The sequence below is a fragment of the Calonectris borealis genome, chromosome 17 (assembly GCF_964195595.1).
Source record: "Calonectris borealis chromosome 17, bCalBor7.hap1.2, whole genome shotgun sequence".
NCBI classification, from domain to species: domain Eukaryota; kingdom Metazoa; phylum Chordata; class Aves; order Procellariiformes; family Procellariidae; genus Calonectris; species Calonectris borealis.
This window is the reverse complement of record NC_134328.1, coordinates 16,837,091-16,854,807: the sequence shown is the minus strand read 5'-3', so window position 1 is coordinate 16,854,807 and position 17,717 is coordinate 16,837,091. Positions and strand designations below refer to the sequence as shown.

Sequence of the window (17,717 nt, the reverse complement as noted above, 5' to 3'; positions counted from 1 at the left end):
ACATCTGCTCATACAGCATCCAAATGTGTCTCCTGGCACCACAGGGCGTTGCAGGAGCCGGAGCTTCTGTGCAATTGAGATTCTATTATTTAATGGCTTAATGCTCCATCTCCGAAGGGATACGGAAAATACATGAGCTGACTGATGAGCCGGGTGCTCTCTTTCTCTCCTCCCAGCAAGGTCAGTGCTGCCTGGTTGTCGCACAGAAACCCACTGCTGTGCATTTGTTGTGCTTATAAAATACCGGCGTTCCCACGCTCCCTAGGCAATGGCTGCGTTGTGCCGTGACCTTGTGCAAGAAAGTCCAAATCCTGATTTCCAGGATTGCAGAGGTCCCTGGCCGGGGGGTCAAGAGGGGGCAATGCCCATGCCACACCTCGGCAGCGTTGCGGCGGGCTGAGGCAGGAGATTTGGCACGTTGTTAAAGTAGGCCATTCCAGCGGTGCGGAGACCCAGGGCTAATCCTCCGTGACCATCGTCTTTCCCAACCCTCGTTCAAGGTGGATGGTGGTTAGGGGAGACCTGCTCCGAGACCGCGGTGGGGTGTGGAGGGGAGGAGTAGCTGTTGCGCTGGAAGCTGGATTTGTCTTCCATGTTTTTGCCTTCGTATCCCGAAGGAGTGGGCTCTTCCTTCTGCGTACCGGTTCAGCTCGGCTCCCCAGCAGAGCCCCCGCACAGGATGGGTGTGCGGTGTGATCTCAACCTGCCAACCTTCCCAGCCTCGGCTAAGACCGTAGGGTCTGCTTCCCTATGCTCATGGCAATTGCTGCTGCTACAGCATTTGTCATGGAGCTCTTTTCCCTTTTCCCTTTGCCTCCAGAGGCCCCAGCAAGAGACCAGCCTGTTCCCTCTGGTCAGGCACCTTATTTTTAGCTAATGAGAGCCAGGAATTGCCACCTCCCCATTTGGTGCTGCAGCCAGGTCAGCTGGAAAAGTGATGAGCTGCATAACCCGACCTTTTCGAATGGTCTCTATTTTCCTGTAATCTCTGGGTGTCAACTCAGCATTTTATAACAAACAAGAGAATAAAGGGAGATGCTCCTGTGTTTCGTTGCGTGATACAACAACTCTTAGCTAAATTGATTTTTCTGGTGGTGTTGCATAAACATCCTGTGCATTTTGTCCCTGCTCTTGCCCCAAGCACTCTGCTCTGGCGTGAACTGGAGCATCTCTCTCTGTCCGGCACCCAGGTGAAGCTCTGCTGGAGCAGGTTTCCCAGCCTCTGGAGATATCGCCGCTCCCTCAGAAACTCCTGGGCAGGAGCAGAGCAGCCCCTGTCTCCCAAAAAATCCCCCGTGGCAGAAGGAGGAGCGCAGACATGGTCACCGTTGTGCACCAGGCAAGCGGTGTTTGCCGCTGCCGACAGCTCGGATGGTGCCCGCGGTGCTGACCCCCTCCTTCACCAGACTTCTGTCGGCCTCAGCCCCAGCTGCCGGACCCTGCTCCTTCCCACCACCACCCAACTGCATCCCAGTCCCTTTTCAAACACAAACTGATCCTGGCTTGCTGCTGTTTCAGGGACGCAGTGCTCCATCCCGAATCAGGTTGCTGGTTGTTTGCCATGTTCAGCGTTTTGCTTATTTTTAGTGTGAAGAAAAAGCAGAGCCTGTGTTGGAAAGGCAGGGAGGTCTCCTCGGGAGACCTTTTTGTTCCCCAGAAAAACGAAGCTGTGATTTCCCTCCCTTTGTTGCTCTCTGCTTTTAATCTTGTTAGTACTGGAAGGCTGAAAATATGGGGCGGGACCTGCAGAGAAGGTGCCCACCAGCGCGTGCCGGGCATGGTTCTTCTCCCGAGGTTTCTGCAGGATTGGTAAAGCTGCTCTTAGGCGCTTGGGCTTTGTGCCACCGTTGCAAAATGCTCCTTACACAGGATGCGTCAAGGAAAACAAGGGAATCCGGCAGCGGGCAGGGTGATGGGAACGCCGACAAAAGAAGCAGTGAGCGAGAAATCCGGGGAAATGCAGCGGCTGCGGGGCCCGGGTGGCTGGGGCTGCCAAACGAGCCCGCCTGCTCTTGCACCTTCTCTGCGTGTTCCCCGCGGGGACGGGACGAGCTGGTGGGGCAGCTCGGGCCAGCGCAGCAGCCGGTTCCTTCTGAACCCTGCAGAAGTCGAGGAAAGTGAGATGCCTCGGAAGCTCACTGGAGCGAACTCGAGAGCCTGAGGTCGTGAAAGCCTGGAGGAACAAGCTGAAGAATCATCGGAGGCTTCACCAAATCAATAGCGAGGGTCTCTCCGGGGGTCCCGTGGCCCCGTTTCCCATGCAGGAAGCTTCTAGGAGGAGCGATACCTGCCCAGCCCTGTCTGTCCATCGCTGGCACGGCCGGGGGATCCAGCGTGGCGAGGGGAAGCGGGCGGCATTCAAGCCAAAGAGGCATCTCTGCAGGGCAGCAATCCCGAAGCGATGGCTGAGCTGCAGTTCTTAGGGAAATCGTCCCCTGGGGTGCCGGGCTGAGCCTTGGGTGCTCTGCCGGCACCCTGTCGCCGCTCTGCCACCCATCTGGCTTTGCATCGCCCTCGTGGTGTGATCTGTGGGGCGGCGGTGCCCCAGATCCCCTCTGCAGCCGGCGGGAGCTGGGGACCCACCGGGGGATGCAGCTCGGGAGCACCCACCCCAGGTGGTGGCAGCGTGGGGGGCTCTCGGCCCCAGGGGACGTGCCGAGGCTGAGGAACCTGTGCTGGCGGGGACGGGCCCGTGCCGTGCCTGGGGGTGCCGGTGCCAGACGCCGTTACTGGTGTGGGCGTGAGGAGCAGTGGCTGCCTGAGCCCTGCCGGGGGGGGAGCCCTGCCGGGGGGAGCCCTGCCGGGGGGAGCCCTGCCAGGGGGAGCCCTGCTGACCGCAGCAGGCACGGAAAGCGCTCGGAGAGCAGTTAGGGCACAATGTGCTGGTGAGGGGGGTGTCCAAGCCTGGGGGTGAGAGGCTCTTGTGCCCGGTCGTGCTCCATCCCACCCTGCGTGGGGTATCAGCTTTTCGTGCTGTAACTCCAGCTGTTTCCTTATCAAGGACCATTGCTTTTATTTAGCATGAATTCCCCAGGCTAATTCTGTTGCTCAGAATAAGCACTATTTTGTGCTGTTGTTTTTAAGAGAGCTGCCTTTCTGTTCCACTATGGGCCGGGAGATTCGCAAGGAGTTTTGCTGTCGGTGGCTCCAGGAGAGAGCGTTAGACCTTGCAACGGGCAGCGTTCATCCTGCCTGTCCTGAGCTGCATTTTGGGGTGGTTTGCAAGATGCTGAAGCACATACAGGTGGTTTGCAGCATGATCTCTGGATCTGGTGTAAGTTGGGCCGTCAGACCCTGACCCGTACCGGCATCCCTGGGGAGCGAGAGCGGCCGCAGAGGTGCTGCGCTGAGCAGGGTCCCGCTGGTCCCCGCAGCACGGGGATGAGCTGGCACTCCCCAAATCGCCCTAACTTCGCTCCCGGTGCCTGTGCACTCGCACTGGCGGTGGCTGTTAAAATCTCTGTATAATTGCAAGCCTGGGCTGCGCTACGGAGCCGGGACTGCGCGTCTCGGTGGGGTAACGGCGCGGAGATGAACTCTTTGGCTGCGGGGATCAGCATTTGCAGTTTGTGTCGCTGGGCTCAGCGCCTGTTTCTGGTGCCGGGTTATTGCCGCTCAGGGTCTCTCCGGAGCCTGTGCCGCGGACACGTCCCCTCTCCGGGGGCACAAGCTGTTTTCATCAGCTCCGTGAGGATCAACCCACAGGGAAGGGATTCGCCCGCATTTCTTCTCTGTCCTGCAAGACATCCCCCATATTCCTTGTTCTACAAAGATGAAAATAAGGTGGAGGAAATCCCTTCCCTGCACTGTCTCTCAGCTGGCACATGGGACCTGACTTTTTCTCACCCACCCTTTGCATGACTTGGGGTTTGCAGACCGGGAGTCGCTGGCAGTGGCACGCCGTCCTCCGGGCCCGCGGGTTTCCTCTCCCGCTGCCGAGGCTCCCGATGTTCCTTTTTGGAGTTTTGTCCCCGTACTGAGCGGGAGCTGCCTTCCCTGCCAGCTCTGCTGGCCCCGTCCCCAATGCTTCTGACATGGAGCAATGAGCCTGCCCGCCCTCTGCCCCGGCTTGGGTTGCTTTCCACCCCCATGTTTTTATGGGATTTCTTCTTTTCTGCTTGCTCTTGCAGCTTTGCTCTGACTCCTGCCCCAAGCCCATCTATTAGATGGTGTTTAGATTTTAGTGACCTGCTCTTGGTTACTCCCCTGTGTTTCCTGGCCCTCGCGGCTGCCGTCGTCTTCCTTGCTGGAGAGCGGAGCGTGCAGCGTGCTCGGGGAGGGGGTTATTCATCTTTGGACGCTTTTCGTTTCCTCTCCATGTGTTTTTCCTAGTGCCTAATCAACGAGCAGTCGCGGCAGTGAGCCGGAGCCACTCAAAGTGCCAGGCGCTGCAGGGAGGTGGGGGCCAGGCTGGCGTGGCTCCCACGGGAGGGCAGGGACATCCCCTCTGCGGGAGCAGAACCCTCTGCAAATCACCCAAGAAGCAGAGGTCTTCACTGCTTCTCCCTTTCTTGCATTTCAAATGTGATAAGATTGTCTTGGATTTCCTCTTGCTTTCGTGGCGAGGCGCCCTTTGCGCTATAGCAGCTCATCTGGTCCGTGCGATAGTGGTAATTCTGAGTGCAAATAAGTAATTCCCTCTGCCTTTAGGTGCAGAGTAGCCATGCACCACCTGGGAAGGTGTGTTTTCAGCTTTGGTGCTAAGTCTGCCCAACCTGCCTGTCCTTGGCAGCCCATGGGCACGGTGAGGCTTTTGGGGAGACCGAAATGGCCCGTTGATTCTTTGGGAATAAAGGCAGTGGCAATTTATTACCAGTGATTAAATTCAAGCCACCCTGGGGCAGCCTGGCGAGGCAGAGCCGGTACCAGGAGGGGATGCGCAGCCCATCATGTTCGTGAGACAGGGACCCAGGCAGGGCGCAGGGTGGTGCTCCCCCCTCCACGGGATTTCGGTGCCCACCGGCAGACCTCGGCGGGCTCCCTGCGGCAGCAGCACGGGGCTGCTCCGAGTTTCTCACCCCCTAAACCTGCCGGCGCCGCGAGAGGCATCGAGCCTCGGCGTGGGCGCCAGGCGAGTCTGCAGCAGTGGGAGGAGGAGGAGGAGGAGGAACTGAGCTTGCCAGGCGCGAGGCCGAATTCACAGAGCCGTTCCCGGCTGCAGATGCTGGGGCAGGCGCCTGGGGTGCTCGCAGGAGCCCCTGGCATGGTACCACCCCGTGTGCCAGACGCATGCGTGCCGTCTGCGGTGCTGGCGCTTGCCTGGTGCTGCATTAACCCCCCAGCGCTGCCGGGGAGAGCCGAGGGACCCCTGAGCAGAGCGGCTCTGCATGCGGGTAACTGCTGTGAACGGGGAGGAGCAGGAGGCAGCGGCGATGCCGGGTACCACGGGGCTGCCGCGGGCTCGGCCACGGGGCTGTGAGAGGGCGAGGAGTTAATCCCCGTGACGGCAAATCTCCCTAAAGCCCTCCCTGAGAGCTGCTCGGGGAGCACCTGCGGCATGAAATGTGAGGGACAGGCTGGCCCCGCTGCCCAGCTCTGCAGAGCCCCGCAGCCGGCGCCTGGGCTGTGCCGCAGCCCCGCATGGCGCTGCCGGAGGATGCTCCCACCAGCGCCGGGGCCGCGCTCGGCTCTCGCGCTGGATGCTGATTCACGCTGCTGCATTAGCAAAGCCCGCAGCCGCCGCTCACACTGTCGACTCGGGAGCAGTTATCCGGCTGGGCAGAGCACTGCCTCCCCCTGCCCAGGTCCTGCCCCGGCAAATCCATCCAGAGGAGAGCAGCAGGACCCCCAGATCCTGGTCGCTGTGTCCCAGGGATGCTGGCACCCACCCGGCGGGGGGCACCGTGGGGCTGGGGGCTCACCGCGGCTGCGCATCGCTGGCTCCTCTGCTCTGGCTCTTTGGGCTCTTTGGACCCTGGTTTGGGGATCAGGGAGTGGCGAATCCTGGGCAGAGGAGAGGCCTGGGCTGGCCCTTGTGGGCTTTGAGCATTAGGCAGGAGGTAGCCTGGAAAAAACCAGCCCTGGGGTGGCAAATGCAAAAGGCTGCATCGGGGTGAGCTGGCCGTGCTCCCTCCTGCTCTCCTGCCTCCCCTCTTGTCCTGCTCCTCGCGCTCCCCTGGACCGGGGCCGAGCAGCACTTAGCGTTTCCAATCGGCCATCGATTACCAGCTGGCTGGTCCCATCGCTCGCGTTGCTCTGGGCTGGAGCTGCCAAAATCTGGGACAAATACCAGCGTCGTGAATGGGCTTGGGGATGCGGGGGGGCCACACGGTGCCCCCAGCCCGGCCATCCCCGGCAGCCCGTGAGCGCAGAGGGGAGGTGCTGAGCGGATGCTTTCCGTAGCTCCGCTGCAGCAGTTCACACCCTGCGTGTGCCCAAGGTGCTGCCTCCTGGAGCAGCTCCCGCCAGTTGCTACGAGCCTCTGGATCTGGCCTATTTATTTACAGGAAAACGGGCTCTGTGTTTCCCGAGGGATTAGCTGCTGCTGCCGCATCATGCAGGGATCTGTGCTTCCTTACCTGATTTCACTGGTGAACGGGTGATTCTGACTTAATTCAGGAAAAGCAGGCGCCCAGCCCGCTGTGGGGACAGCCGCCTGCCCGGGTGCAAACTCGGTGGGGTCCAGGGCTGGGTGTCAGAGCCCTTGTCCCCATCTCTGCCCCGAGTGATGCCACCGCTGCAGGCACCCTGCGTCCCTGTGGCAGAGCTCCCTTCCCCGGCAGGGACGGGGACCTGGGGTCAGGGGAAAGCTTGTGCCGTGTCTGGAGCCTGGTGGGAAAGGGGCTTTAGACCATGGGCAGGTACCTGCTATGCTTCTGTGTTGCCTTATAAATTAAGAAAGCCCTCGCCCTGTGCCCGCAGCATGCCCTGCCGGGGCAGGACCCTGGGCACGCAGCATCCCGGTGTTCCCGGGCCGTGGGAGCAGGCAGGGAGCACAGCCCAGATGTGCCGGGGATGCAGTCCACATCTGTCCCTGTACAGGTGGCCCCGGGGACTAAACTGACGCCCTGGTGCAGGGGCTCACCCCTGCGCCGGCACTTTGCATGGTTCCCGTCTCCCCGGGGCCGTTTCCCTGCCTTCACCTCCTCTCTCTGTTGCGTTTAACCCGCAGTTCCCCCGCGCCCAGGACCCGCGGCACCGCGGCAATGTCTCTGCCGGGGAGCAGACGCTCGTCCACCAGATCGCGAAGGTGAATATGCTTCGGCCTCTGGCCCCTGGGACCGGGCACCGGTGCCTGCCCGGCACTTCTCCCGGCTGGCAGCAGGGAGGGAACGATCCCCACCTACACCACGAGCTGCCACTTGCAGCACAAACCCCCAGCCCGGCTTTCGGGGGGTTGCATGTCGCTGCCCGCCGCACAGCACTTCCCCGTCCGTGCATGCAGCCCCCCGAGCGCTGCACCCCCTGTCCCTCTCTGTCCGTCTCTGCTGCAGCCGGGACCAACCCCTCTGTCCGTCCAGGCAAAGGCAGGCGGTGGCGGAGGGCCCCGGCCCCAGGCAGCGGCACAGGGGTGCTGGGGTTGGGGCGGTGGAGCTGGGCGGGGTGTTAGCCCTTGAAAAGCCTCTCCTGGAGCTGCAGTGATACAGAGCAAGAGGGGAAAAAAGAGGGAAGAAAAGCATTTATTCCCCTCCAAATGTCTCCATGACCTGGGCTGCTGTTATTTAGGAACTGGCTGCCACCGGCAGCATGGGCAGAGAGAAAAGGCAGATCTGCCCCTGTGTAGGTGCTGACCTGGCAGCGGGGTGGCTCGAGCTCTGCCAGGGCCACGCTCCCAGAGGGCTCCCAAGGGGCTCCTGGTCCTCAGGGTGCAGGGATGCCATGCCGGCATCCGGGGGATGCCATGCCGGGGGGGGGAGCGGGTGGGCAGTCCCCCCAGCCTTGCCTGTGCACCCGTCACCGTGTCCGTGCCATTTTGATCCCTGCTGTTTGTTTTGTCCTTTTGTCTTGTGTGTTCTCGGTGTGGTGGTTGGCAGTCGTGGGTTTTATGGACGGAGTGGCTTTGCCTCCTTCTTTAAGTCTTCAGCGCCCTCAGCCACTCGGCCTGAGACACAGCCTCTTCTCCCTGCCTCCAGGCGCCCCTCGCCCCCCGGGAGGGACACCTACGGCACCTCCTCGCTGAGCAGCAGCAGCAATTCTGGCTCCTGCAAGGGCAGCGACAGCAGCCCCACCCCAAGGTAACCCATCACCCGTGGCCCCAGGGCGGCTGCCGGGTGCCCCTTGGCACGGGGGAGCAGCACCCGTGCTGCCGGTGCCGGTGCCCGGCGGGGACAGGAGCGCAGGGGCCGGTGGAGCGAGGCTGTGCACTTGGCGGCTGGGGGAGCCGGAGCCGGCGGAGCTGCTGGTGCGTCTCGCAAAGACCCCCACCGTCTTCCTCCAAACCTCTCCGCCGCCGTTGTTGTGTCTTTTCCCTCCCCGCGGCCCCGCCTGCCAGCCCGGCGCCCCGTCCCCTTCCCTCCCGTCCTGCCGTGGCTGTGGCTTGCACGCTGCACGCGTCCCTCCCTCCGCTCCTGCACCCCGAGGAGCACCCTGGGTCCTTCGGGGCCAAGGGCAAGGTGGGCAGGAGCTTCGTTTCCATCCCCTCCTGCTGCCCGGCAGAGGTCTGGCGAGAGCGGGTGACAGCCTGGCTGCTCAGTGGGGAGCTCCCGCTGCGCTCGGGGCATAAACCCAGCCGGGCACCGAGCTGCGGGATGGGCACTGGCCCCAGCCCTGTGGGCACAGCAGCCTGCGCCGGCATTTCGGGCTTCTCTTGCCTGTCCTCAGCCACCTCCCAGCTCCCAGAGGTGGCATCGAATCCGGGAGGCTATGAGGGGCCTGAGGGTGGCCTGGGAACAGAGCCCGCGCACGCCGCAGCAGGGAGCGGTGGCCGTCCTGCTGCCGTGGGGCGTCGCAAGGCCACGGTCCTGCCTGGCTGCTCCTAACGCAGTGCTTATGTCTCTGGCTGGAGGCTGCTGGTGCTGCTGGGCTGCCTGCCACCATGCATGGGGGTTTTGGGCTGCGCTGCTGCCATGCACAGGGGTTTTAGTCCACCCTGCTGCGACGCAGGAGCGTCTCGTGCTGCGCACAGCTCTCTGCGTGCCTCCCAGCCCAGACATGCAGCCCCGTCCCCTGTCCCGGGTCAGCCCCTGCTCTCCACACTGCCCGGGGCTTTGGACCAGAGATGTCACCTCATCCGTCCTGGTGGCAGCACGAGGAGGGTCCGGATGTGCCGCTGTCCCAGCCCGGAGCAGATGCCGGATGCCCCAGCTTGCTCTCCACGGGCAGGACGGCCGCCAGCTCCAGACCTGCTCCAGCCTGATCCCTCCCATTACACATCTTCCGACTCCATCTCTGATGGGGCTGATCCCACCCTGGGGACCTGCCGTTCCCCGGACAGCTCGCTCTGGGCACGCAGAGACCTCGGTGCCCACCTGCTCCCAGCTCTGCTCAGGCACCCGCTGCCCCGGCGAAGCCTGCAGCTCTGCAGAGGGCTCAGCGGCCGCGGGCAGCACCAGCACATTCGGGAGCTGCACCCACCCTCCTGCTGGTGCCACAGCAACCTGAGACACCCACTCTGCCCCTCCCGCCCATGGAGCTCCTTCGGGGTCTGCTACGGGGCTGCACGCCCTGCGCCCCGAGGGGAGGCATCTCCCTTGGGGCCCCTCCGCCGAGCCCACGCGGGTGGGTGACAGCCGTGTCCCCGCAGGCGCTCGGCCAAGTACAACCTCTGCAGTGACAACCATGGGATAAAGCCGCCGACGCCGGAGCAGTACCTGACCCCGCTGCAGCAGAAGGAGGTCTGCATCAGGCACCTGAAAGCTCGCCTGAAGGACACGCAGGAGCGGCTGCAGGACAGGTGAGCGTGGGGTCAGTGGGCACAGACCCCCCCAGCATGGGAGCCGCTGGGAAGGGTCCCAGCACCAGCCATCACCACCCATGGTGGCAGATCCTGCATGGACCTGGCCCTCCTGGGTGCTCTCGGTTCCCAGCGCCACGTCTTGTCCTCGGGCTCGTGCCCAGGCACCGGGTTCATGGCTTTGCAGCGGCGTCGCAGGCACGCAGTGCTCTGGCATTGCTGCCCATCTAACGGGGAAGCTGCAGATTCGGGGGGCTGCGGAGCCCGTACGTCCCACCTGCGGTGGCTGCGCTCTCCCCTGCGCCCCCGGTTAAGTCTCTGCCACGCTTTTTCTGAATTTCAGCGTCAGAGAGGGCTAATCCCCATCTGCTCCTCTCGGGCTTAGGCACGTCCTCGCTGGCGTGCCAGCTGCCACGCGCCCGCCCGGGGCCCCTGCCCGTCCCCACGCAGCCCCTGGGCTCTGCAGCCTCTCCGGGAGGGGGCCGAGCATCACTCTCCCGGGTCCCCGAGCATTGCTTCCGAGGGTCCCCAGGCATGCCTCCCGAGGGTCCCTGAGCTGCTGCATCCCTCCCTGGGTCTCAGCTGTGGGTGTTACTGGGTGAGCTGGCTCCAGCTCAGGGCCGGGCACGCGAGGACAGGGCTGGCCCCGCAGCCCCCTCAGCGCCGCGGCGGTGCCGTCCCCGTCTCCCGCAGGGATGCTGAGATCGAGGACCTGAAGACGCAGCTGTCGCGGATGCAGGAGGACTGGATCGAGGAGGAGTGCCACCGCGTGGAGGCCCAGCTGGCGCTGAAGGAGGCCCGCAAGGAGATCAAGCAGCTGAAGCAGGTCATCGACACGGTGAAGAACAACCTGCTGGAGAAGGACAAGGGGCTCCAGAAGTATTTCGTGGACATCAACATCCAGAACAAGAAGCTGGAGACGCTGCTGCACAGCATGGAGGTGGCGCAGAACGGGGCGCTGAAGGAGGAGGGGACCGGCGAGTCGGCCGGGGGGTCCCCGGCCCGTTCCCTCACCCGCAGCTCCACCTACACCAAGCTGAGCGACCAGGGGGCCGGGGACCGCAACGTGGGGGGCTCGCAGACCATCTCGCTGGACGAGGGGGCCGACAGCGGCTTCGTGGGGGCAGAGGAGGCTCCCGGCCATACGGACCCGCTGGAGGGGGGCGGCGAGCCCGGCGCCCGCCTGCCCCCCAGCTCCACCTACGAGAAGCTGCTGGGGCTGCGGGGCAGCGTGGAGGCCGGGGTGCAGGCCAGCTGCATGCAGGAGCGGGCCATCCAGACGGACTTTGTGCCCTGCCAGCCCGACCTGGACACCATCCTGGAGAAGGTGATGAAGTCCCAGGCTTGCAGCCTAGGCAGCCCCACCTCAGCCTGGGTCTCCGAAATGGAAGACATGGTGCCCGGCCCCGAGCTCTCCAACCCCGCCGGGGCCACGGACCTGCTGGTGGCCGAGCCCGACGCCGTGTCGGCGGGTGCCGGGGCCGAGGCAGGTGCCCCCTGCAACCCGGCGGTGCGGCAGCCCCCCAGCGCCAGCCCCTCCGTGGCCATCGCCTGCGTGACGGAGGAGGAGACGACGGAGGTGACCGGCTGCGAGGCTGCCCCCTCCAAGAGCTACTGGAGCCGCCACTTCATCGTGGATCTGCTGGCGGTGGTGGTGCCGGCGGTGCCCACGGTGGCCTGGCTGTGCCGCTCGCAGCGCCGGCAGGGCCAGCCCATCTACAACATCAGCTCGCTGCTGCGGGGCTGCTGCACCGTGGCCCTCCACTCCATCCGCAGGATGGGCTGTCGCCCCGTCGCCAGCCCCGGGGGCAGCACCCAGCCCTGACCCCCCACCCCGACGCCCCCCGCCCGCCCCCATGGACCCGACCGCTGATTGTAAAGCCTCGGCGTGTCCCCGCTCTCCCGGGGTTCTTCGTCGGCTCCAGCTCATTATGCAGCCCCGAGGGGTGGGAAGGGGCAAGAGGGGTCCATGGGTGCATGGGGACGTGCTGTCCCCCTGCAGCTCCTTCGTCCTGGAGGAGGGAAAGGACCGTTGCTGGAAGAGAGGTGTCAAGCGGCGATGTGGGACGTGGCCCCAAGCATCATGCTGTGACCCCCTGCCTGATGGACGCCCCTGCCCGGCCGCTGCTGCAGTGCCTCGGCTGTGGGGGGGCTGCACCCCACCGGGTGGGCTCTCCTTCCGTTGCACTTGCTTTTCCGTTGTCCTGTCCGTTGGCCCGCAGCCAGCCCTGCCGCGGGCGGGCAATGTCGAGGAGCCGCCCGGCAGTGGGGAGAGCCGGCGGGCACAGCGGGACCCCCCCGGTGCGTTTCTTGCTTCAGGTGCAGGTTGCACCGTGACAGCAAAGTCTGGCTGCGGGCAGGACGGCGGGAACCCGCCCGGGCACAGGGACCGGCTCTGGAGGTTCGGGAGGCGGTGGGAGCCCGTGGGGCACCTTCGCCCCGGGCTGCCGACCCGCTCCGGTGTCCGTCCTCCTGCCTCCGGTGGGACGGTGCCCTGGCCGGGCCCTGCTCGGCCCCTCTTCCAGCCACCCATCGCTTGGGAGATGCCTCCCCGCACCGGGACAGACGGGGCTGTGGCTCCGACACCATCGAGCAAGGCTGAGCGGCCCCGGGGGAAGCCGCGCGCCCTCCCTCCCTCTGCTTTGCACTATATTCACTTTTTTTTTTTTTTTGGCCAGACTGAAGCCCTGTTGTTGGGGGCCGAGCAGCGGCGAGCAGCGGGGGAAACCCCCAGCCCTGGCTCTGGCTGCCGCGGAGCAGGACCGGGGGCTCTCACGATGCCGGTGATGCCGGCGATCCTGCCCTGCGCTGGAGCCCGGGGATGCCTTTGCTGGGAGGCAGCGAGGGAGTGCGGGCAGGGCCGAGCGCCTTTGCCTGCCCCGGCCCAGCCGAATCCCCACTTTGCTGGTGACCTCTGGAAAAATGCCTTTTTTTTTTGAAAAGCAAAGACAGCAAGGATTGCTCAGTGGGGGCTGGTGTGGCACAAGACTTGGGGTTCCCCCGGGCACGCGGCGCTCCCGCCCCGTGAATGTCTGTGGCTTCTTCGTGACTTGAACTAACGGTGTTTCCCCCTCTCCCCGCTCCACCGCCCATGGGTGCTGCCGGCTGGGCGCCCTGGGAGCCGGCGATGCTCCACGCGCCGGCATCCAGCAGTCCCCGTAGGGGCACATGCCACGTCCCGCATCCCCCGCGCTTCCCCGCATCTCCCGTCTGGCGGCTGGGCGCGGGGCAGCGGCTCTGCCCGTGCCGGGAGGCAGCGGCAGCCGCTGGCACAGCACCGGGTGCTGGGTGAAGTATTTGGGGAGAAACGGTGGCCGGGGTGGCCGATGTAAGCGGAGCTAGGATATACGCCTCTTGTGCAATGTATTTGTGGATCTGTGTACACGTCTGTTAGACTATCCAAAGCTTTGCCAAGAAATAAATGTAATGATTATATTTGAAAGACAAATCTATATAATATATTTTTTAAATACAGAACTGAAAAAGCTGTAACCCCCCTTTTCTTGTTTCCCCTGTCCTGTACTCGCTGTCTGTGGTGGCTGTAATAAACGTCGCTGGGTCTGTGTCTGCTTTGGCTGGAGCCGGCCTTTGGCATCTGCCCCGAGGGGGGCTGGCCCGAGAGGGACACGGGGACCCCGGGACAGGGGGAGGCACGTGCCCCATCCCTGCTGAGGAGAGGGAGGAGAGGGCCGGGGGGGCGCGGGGGACGTCACAGGCTGGCGGTCCCCCCGCGCCAGCCTGCAGCCACCAGCTCCTGTAGGGATGAGGGGTTTTGTGCTACACCAGCTTCTTTTGGGGATGCTGCGGGGGTACCTTCAGTGGCTCCTCCAAGCTTCCAGGAGCGCGCGCAGGCTTGGCCGCGGGGGCTGCCCACGCCGGCGTCGGCCCCCCGGGATGGCAGTGATGGCGTCAGAGGTCGGGGATGGAGTGGTCCATGGCCGACTTCACCAGCCCCGCCGAGAGCCTGGGCACAGGGACGGGCGCTTAGGGGAGGGGGTCGTGGGGGCCCCTCGGGGGGCACCGGGGGCCATGGCGGGGTGGGGGTGGGCACCGCGGCCCCGCGGTCTCACCGTTTGACCATGTGCTCGTAGATCACGGTGGGGATGATGGTCAGCGTGATCACGTTCCCGGCCCCTGCCAGCACCTCTGTGAGCTGCTTATCCTGCGGGAGAGCGCGGGAGGGTCCCGTGGGGTGCCCGGCTCTGCCCACCATCCCGCCGCAGCTCCTTACGGCTCCAGCCCCCGCAGGGCTGCCCTGGCCGGATCCTGGGCACCCCCGGGCACGTTTTGCACCGCCGGTTGTGCACAGCCCCTACCTTCATGCCGATGACGTTCTGGCCGTTCACCTCGCAGATGTAGTGGTGGGTGAGGAGGCCGTTGCGGGCGGCAGAGCTGTCCTTGGCCAGCGACACGATTTTCCCCTTCTTGACTACGACTCCGATGTGGCCGCTGCTGTCCTTGTGCACGGTGACGGTGCGCTGGAAAGGCCTGTGGGGACAGCACGGTCAGCACCGGCACTGCCGCCGGCACTCGCCTGCCCGCCGCCCGCTCACCTGTCCCGCACCACCATGACGATTTTCTCCGGGGACGCCTTCTTCAGCGCCCGCTGCGCCTTGTCGCTGCTCCAGCCCGTGCAGTTCTTGCCGTCGATCTGCAGGATCTGGTCACCGAAGCGCAGCCCCACCAGCGCCGCCGGCGAGTTGGCCTTCACCAGCTGCACAAAGATGCCCTGGGGACATCGGGGGGAGATGGCATGGGCACTGGGCAACCGTGCCATGCTGCACCATGCCGTGCTGCGCCGTGCCACGCCATGGCATGCTGCACCCTGCTGTGCTGCACCGCGGCATGCATTGCCATTTAATGCCACACATTGCCATGCCATGATGCACCGTGCCATGTCACGCTGCGCTGTACTGTCATGCTTGTGCCATGCTGTGCCACGCCGTGGCACGGTGCACCACGCTGTGCTGTGCCATGCCACACCGTGCCGTGCCGGGCACGGCCCCGTGCCAGCCCAGCCCCCTCACCTGGTCGACGTTTTTCAGCTGCAGCCCCGTCTTGCCCCGCTCGTCCTTGCAGAGGTGGATCTCCCGCACGCCCGGCTTGATCTCTGCCCGGCGCAGCCCCGCGTTGTTCCCGCTCAGGGGGGCGACCAACTGGCCCGGGGGGGGCCCGGCGGGGGTCAGCGCCTGCGATGGAGCCGGGGGTCAGCGGGGGCACGGGGCCCTGCGCACATCAGCCCTCGGGGGGATGCTGCATCCCTTCCCTGGGCAGGATGCGGCCCCGGAGGGACCCCCCCTCAGCAGCGATGCTGTGGCATGGGGTGGGGGGGCCTTCGCAGGGCAGGCGAGAGCCGCCAGCCCAGACACCTACAGTGCTGCCTTCCGGGAGCAGGTTCTTCTGGATCTCTTCGCTGGAGAGAGCGAGCCCCATGTAGTTCTCCAGCTCGGCCAGGTTGGGGTACAGCACGGGCGGCGCTGCGGGACACACCGGGGGCGGCCTCAGCTCGCGGGGTCCCCGACCCATGGCCATTGCCTCCCTCCCCACGAGCCTCCCGGGACCATGGGCCAGCAACCGGCACAAAGGACAAGGCAGGGGATGGGCCAGGGGAAAGAAACTCCCAAATCCCATCCCCCTACCCATGCACCGAGCTGTGGGGGGGTCTCAGCTGAGCGCCCCACCATAGTAAGCATCGTCCCCTGTCCCCACACAGCCTCGACAGGGAGAGCTGATCGCAACCCACGTTACCGGTGCCCGAGACGAGCTTCGGTTTCTCCGTGACCACCGTCGTGGCAGGGGTCCTCACCCCGGCAGCTGCCTGCGCCTGCCAAGAGACGGGGTTTGCTCGAGGCTGTGCCCCCCAGCCCTGGGGACCCTCCGAGGGTGAGACCCCACAGGGACCCACTGGGGTCTGCTCACCCCCTGTAACGCTGCTGCGCTGACACTGACCTGCAAGATCTGGTGGCCCTTCATGTCCTCCAGGGAGGGGTAGAGCGTTGCCATCGCTGCTGTGCCTGGGGATGGGGACGGGGCGATTCAGGGCTGGGGCCCCTCTCCCCGAGCATCCCCCCCGTCCTGCACGCCCGGCTCCCTGTGCCGGAGACGGGCTGTCACCCGGGGCCTCTGGCGTGACTCAGGGCCGTGTCACCGGTGCCACCGCCTCCACCATTTTCCGGCAGCTGGGACACGGGCAGCCGCGTTCCGGGCACGGGCACCCCAGGCATCGCTTGGCTGGGGGCAGGTCCCGCTCCCCATGCCCACCGGCCTGGTGGGGCCATTCCAGCATCACCCAGTCATGGGAGCAGGATGTCCCATGGGAACAGCCCCCCCGACCGCTCCTCGCTGCCTTTAAACCCCCATAAAGTCCCCTCCATCCCCCAATGCACCCCGCTTTGTGCCCATGGCAAAGCTGTGCCACCCAGCCCTGCCCTGTGGCACCGTGTGCCCCAAAACACATCGCCCAAACCTCAGGGCGTGGGGACCAAATCCAGACCCAGCTCCGAGCCCCGCGGGAACCGGGCAGGATCCCGCACGCAGCCCGGGGACCGCAGCATCCCCCCGCCCGGCAGCAGCATCCCCAGATGGGTGAGACCCCCAGCCCCAGCTCCCCCGGACTCACCTGCCAGCAGCTCCTGGCTCCCTGTGCCGCCCTCTGCCCGGCCCCGGGCTTTTATAGCCCTGCCCGGCCCAGGGAGGGGCCAGGCAGCCTCAGCTGACTGCCACCCCCGCCAGGTAGGGCACAGGTGAGGAAGATGAAGAGGAAGGTGAAGCCAAAGCTGCACAGGGCCCTGGCACTGCAGGGATGGGGACAGGGATCGGGATGGCTTTCTGTGGGTTCGGGCATCCTGGGGGAGCAGGGACGGGGCTGTGCTCCCCCCCCCAGCCACCATGGTGGCCCCCCCTCCCACTGCATCGCCACCTGCGGGTGCCACCACCGCCGGCACCGCCACAGCGTTTGGCCCCACCACAGCCCTTATGCCCCAGCCCGGGGACCGAGGGCGCTGCCGGGGGGGCGAAGCGGGGTCCCCCACTGTGAGCAGCCCTGCGTGGGCGGCTGGCTCCTGCTGACACCTTGCTGCCCAGGCGCGTGGGGCTGACGCGGCCGTGACCGGGATGCCGTGTCCCGCACCCTTCCAGCCGTCACCGGTGGCCCCGGGGCACACGCCGGGCGTGACGGTCCCATGGGAGTCCCGCGCCGTAGGTGGAAAAACTGAGCGAGCGCAGAGCTCACCTGAGTCAGGGCACGGGGTGGAGCCGGGCGTCCCGCTGCCATGGGACATCGCCGCGTCACCCCAGGGTCCAGCCTTCCAGCACCCATCCCGCTGCTGGCACCGGGGGTGCCACGGGCCACCGTGTCCCCAGGAGCCGGGCAGTGGGGTCCTGCGGGCACCCAGCCGGGTCCGGAGGCACCAGCCCCGGACCCTGCCGGCATGGGGCCAGCCCCGCCATGGAGCAGCAGCCGGGCACGTCCCAGCTCCCTGCGGCTCCCCTCCTGCGTGCCAGGCCAGGAGGAAGCGTTTTATTTACAGGTGTTATTTTTAGCCCGACGGTGCCCGGCTGCCTCAGCCAGCCCGGGACGAGAGCAGCTCGACCGCCGATACACACGGCCAGGAGCAGGGGCAGGGAGACGTCCTACAGCAGCCAGAGAAGGATGGGTCTGTGCCTGCCCCGAAACCCTCATCCCCGCCGAACCGGAGCTGGAAGGACCCGCACCCCATCTGCACTTGTGGGTGCTGCGGGAGCCGCCGCAGGGGGCCGCGTGCCCAGGGCGGGGGGGCAGCTGCTGGCCCCAAGGCACCGGGCTCCCCCCAGCCTCCCACCAGCCCTGGCTTATCTCCAGCCAGAAGCCACGGCACTGCCTGGCACTGGTTAATAATTAAAGCAA

General features: G+C 65.4%; 2 protein-coding genes across 2 annotated transcripts; one reads left to right on the top strand and one right to left on the bottom strand.

Moving 5' to 3' along the window:
• Window positions 1-7,043: 7,043 nt before the first annotated feature.
• SNPH (syntaphilin) lies at window positions 7,044-11,657 on the top strand. The gene is made up of 4 exons (XM_075166853.1): window positions 7,044-7,189; window positions 7,974-8,174; window positions 9,683-9,832; window positions 10,526-11,657. The coding sequence occupies exons 1-4, from the start codon at window positions 7,044-7,046 to the stop codon at window positions 11,655-11,657; spliced, it is 1,629 nt and encodes a 542-aa protein (XP_075022954.1).
• A 458-nt stretch (window positions 11,658-12,115) lies between these two features.
• Window positions 12,116-16,113, bottom strand: SDCBP2 (syndecan binding protein 2). The gene is made up of 8 exons (XM_075166854.1): window positions 15,782-16,113; window positions 15,581-15,656; window positions 15,206-15,309; window positions 14,860-15,021; window positions 14,386-14,561; window positions 14,149-14,320; window positions 13,903-13,994; window positions 12,116-13,796 (listed from the first exon to the last, which is right to left on the bottom strand). Exons 1-8 carry the CDS (start codon window positions 15,833-15,835, stop codon window positions 13,742-13,744), a joined length of 891 nt encoding a protein of 296 aa, XP_075022955.1. The 5' UTR covers window positions 15,836-16,113; the 3' UTR covers window positions 12,116-13,741.
• Between the last annotated feature and the right edge of the window lie 1,604 nt (window positions 16,114-17,717).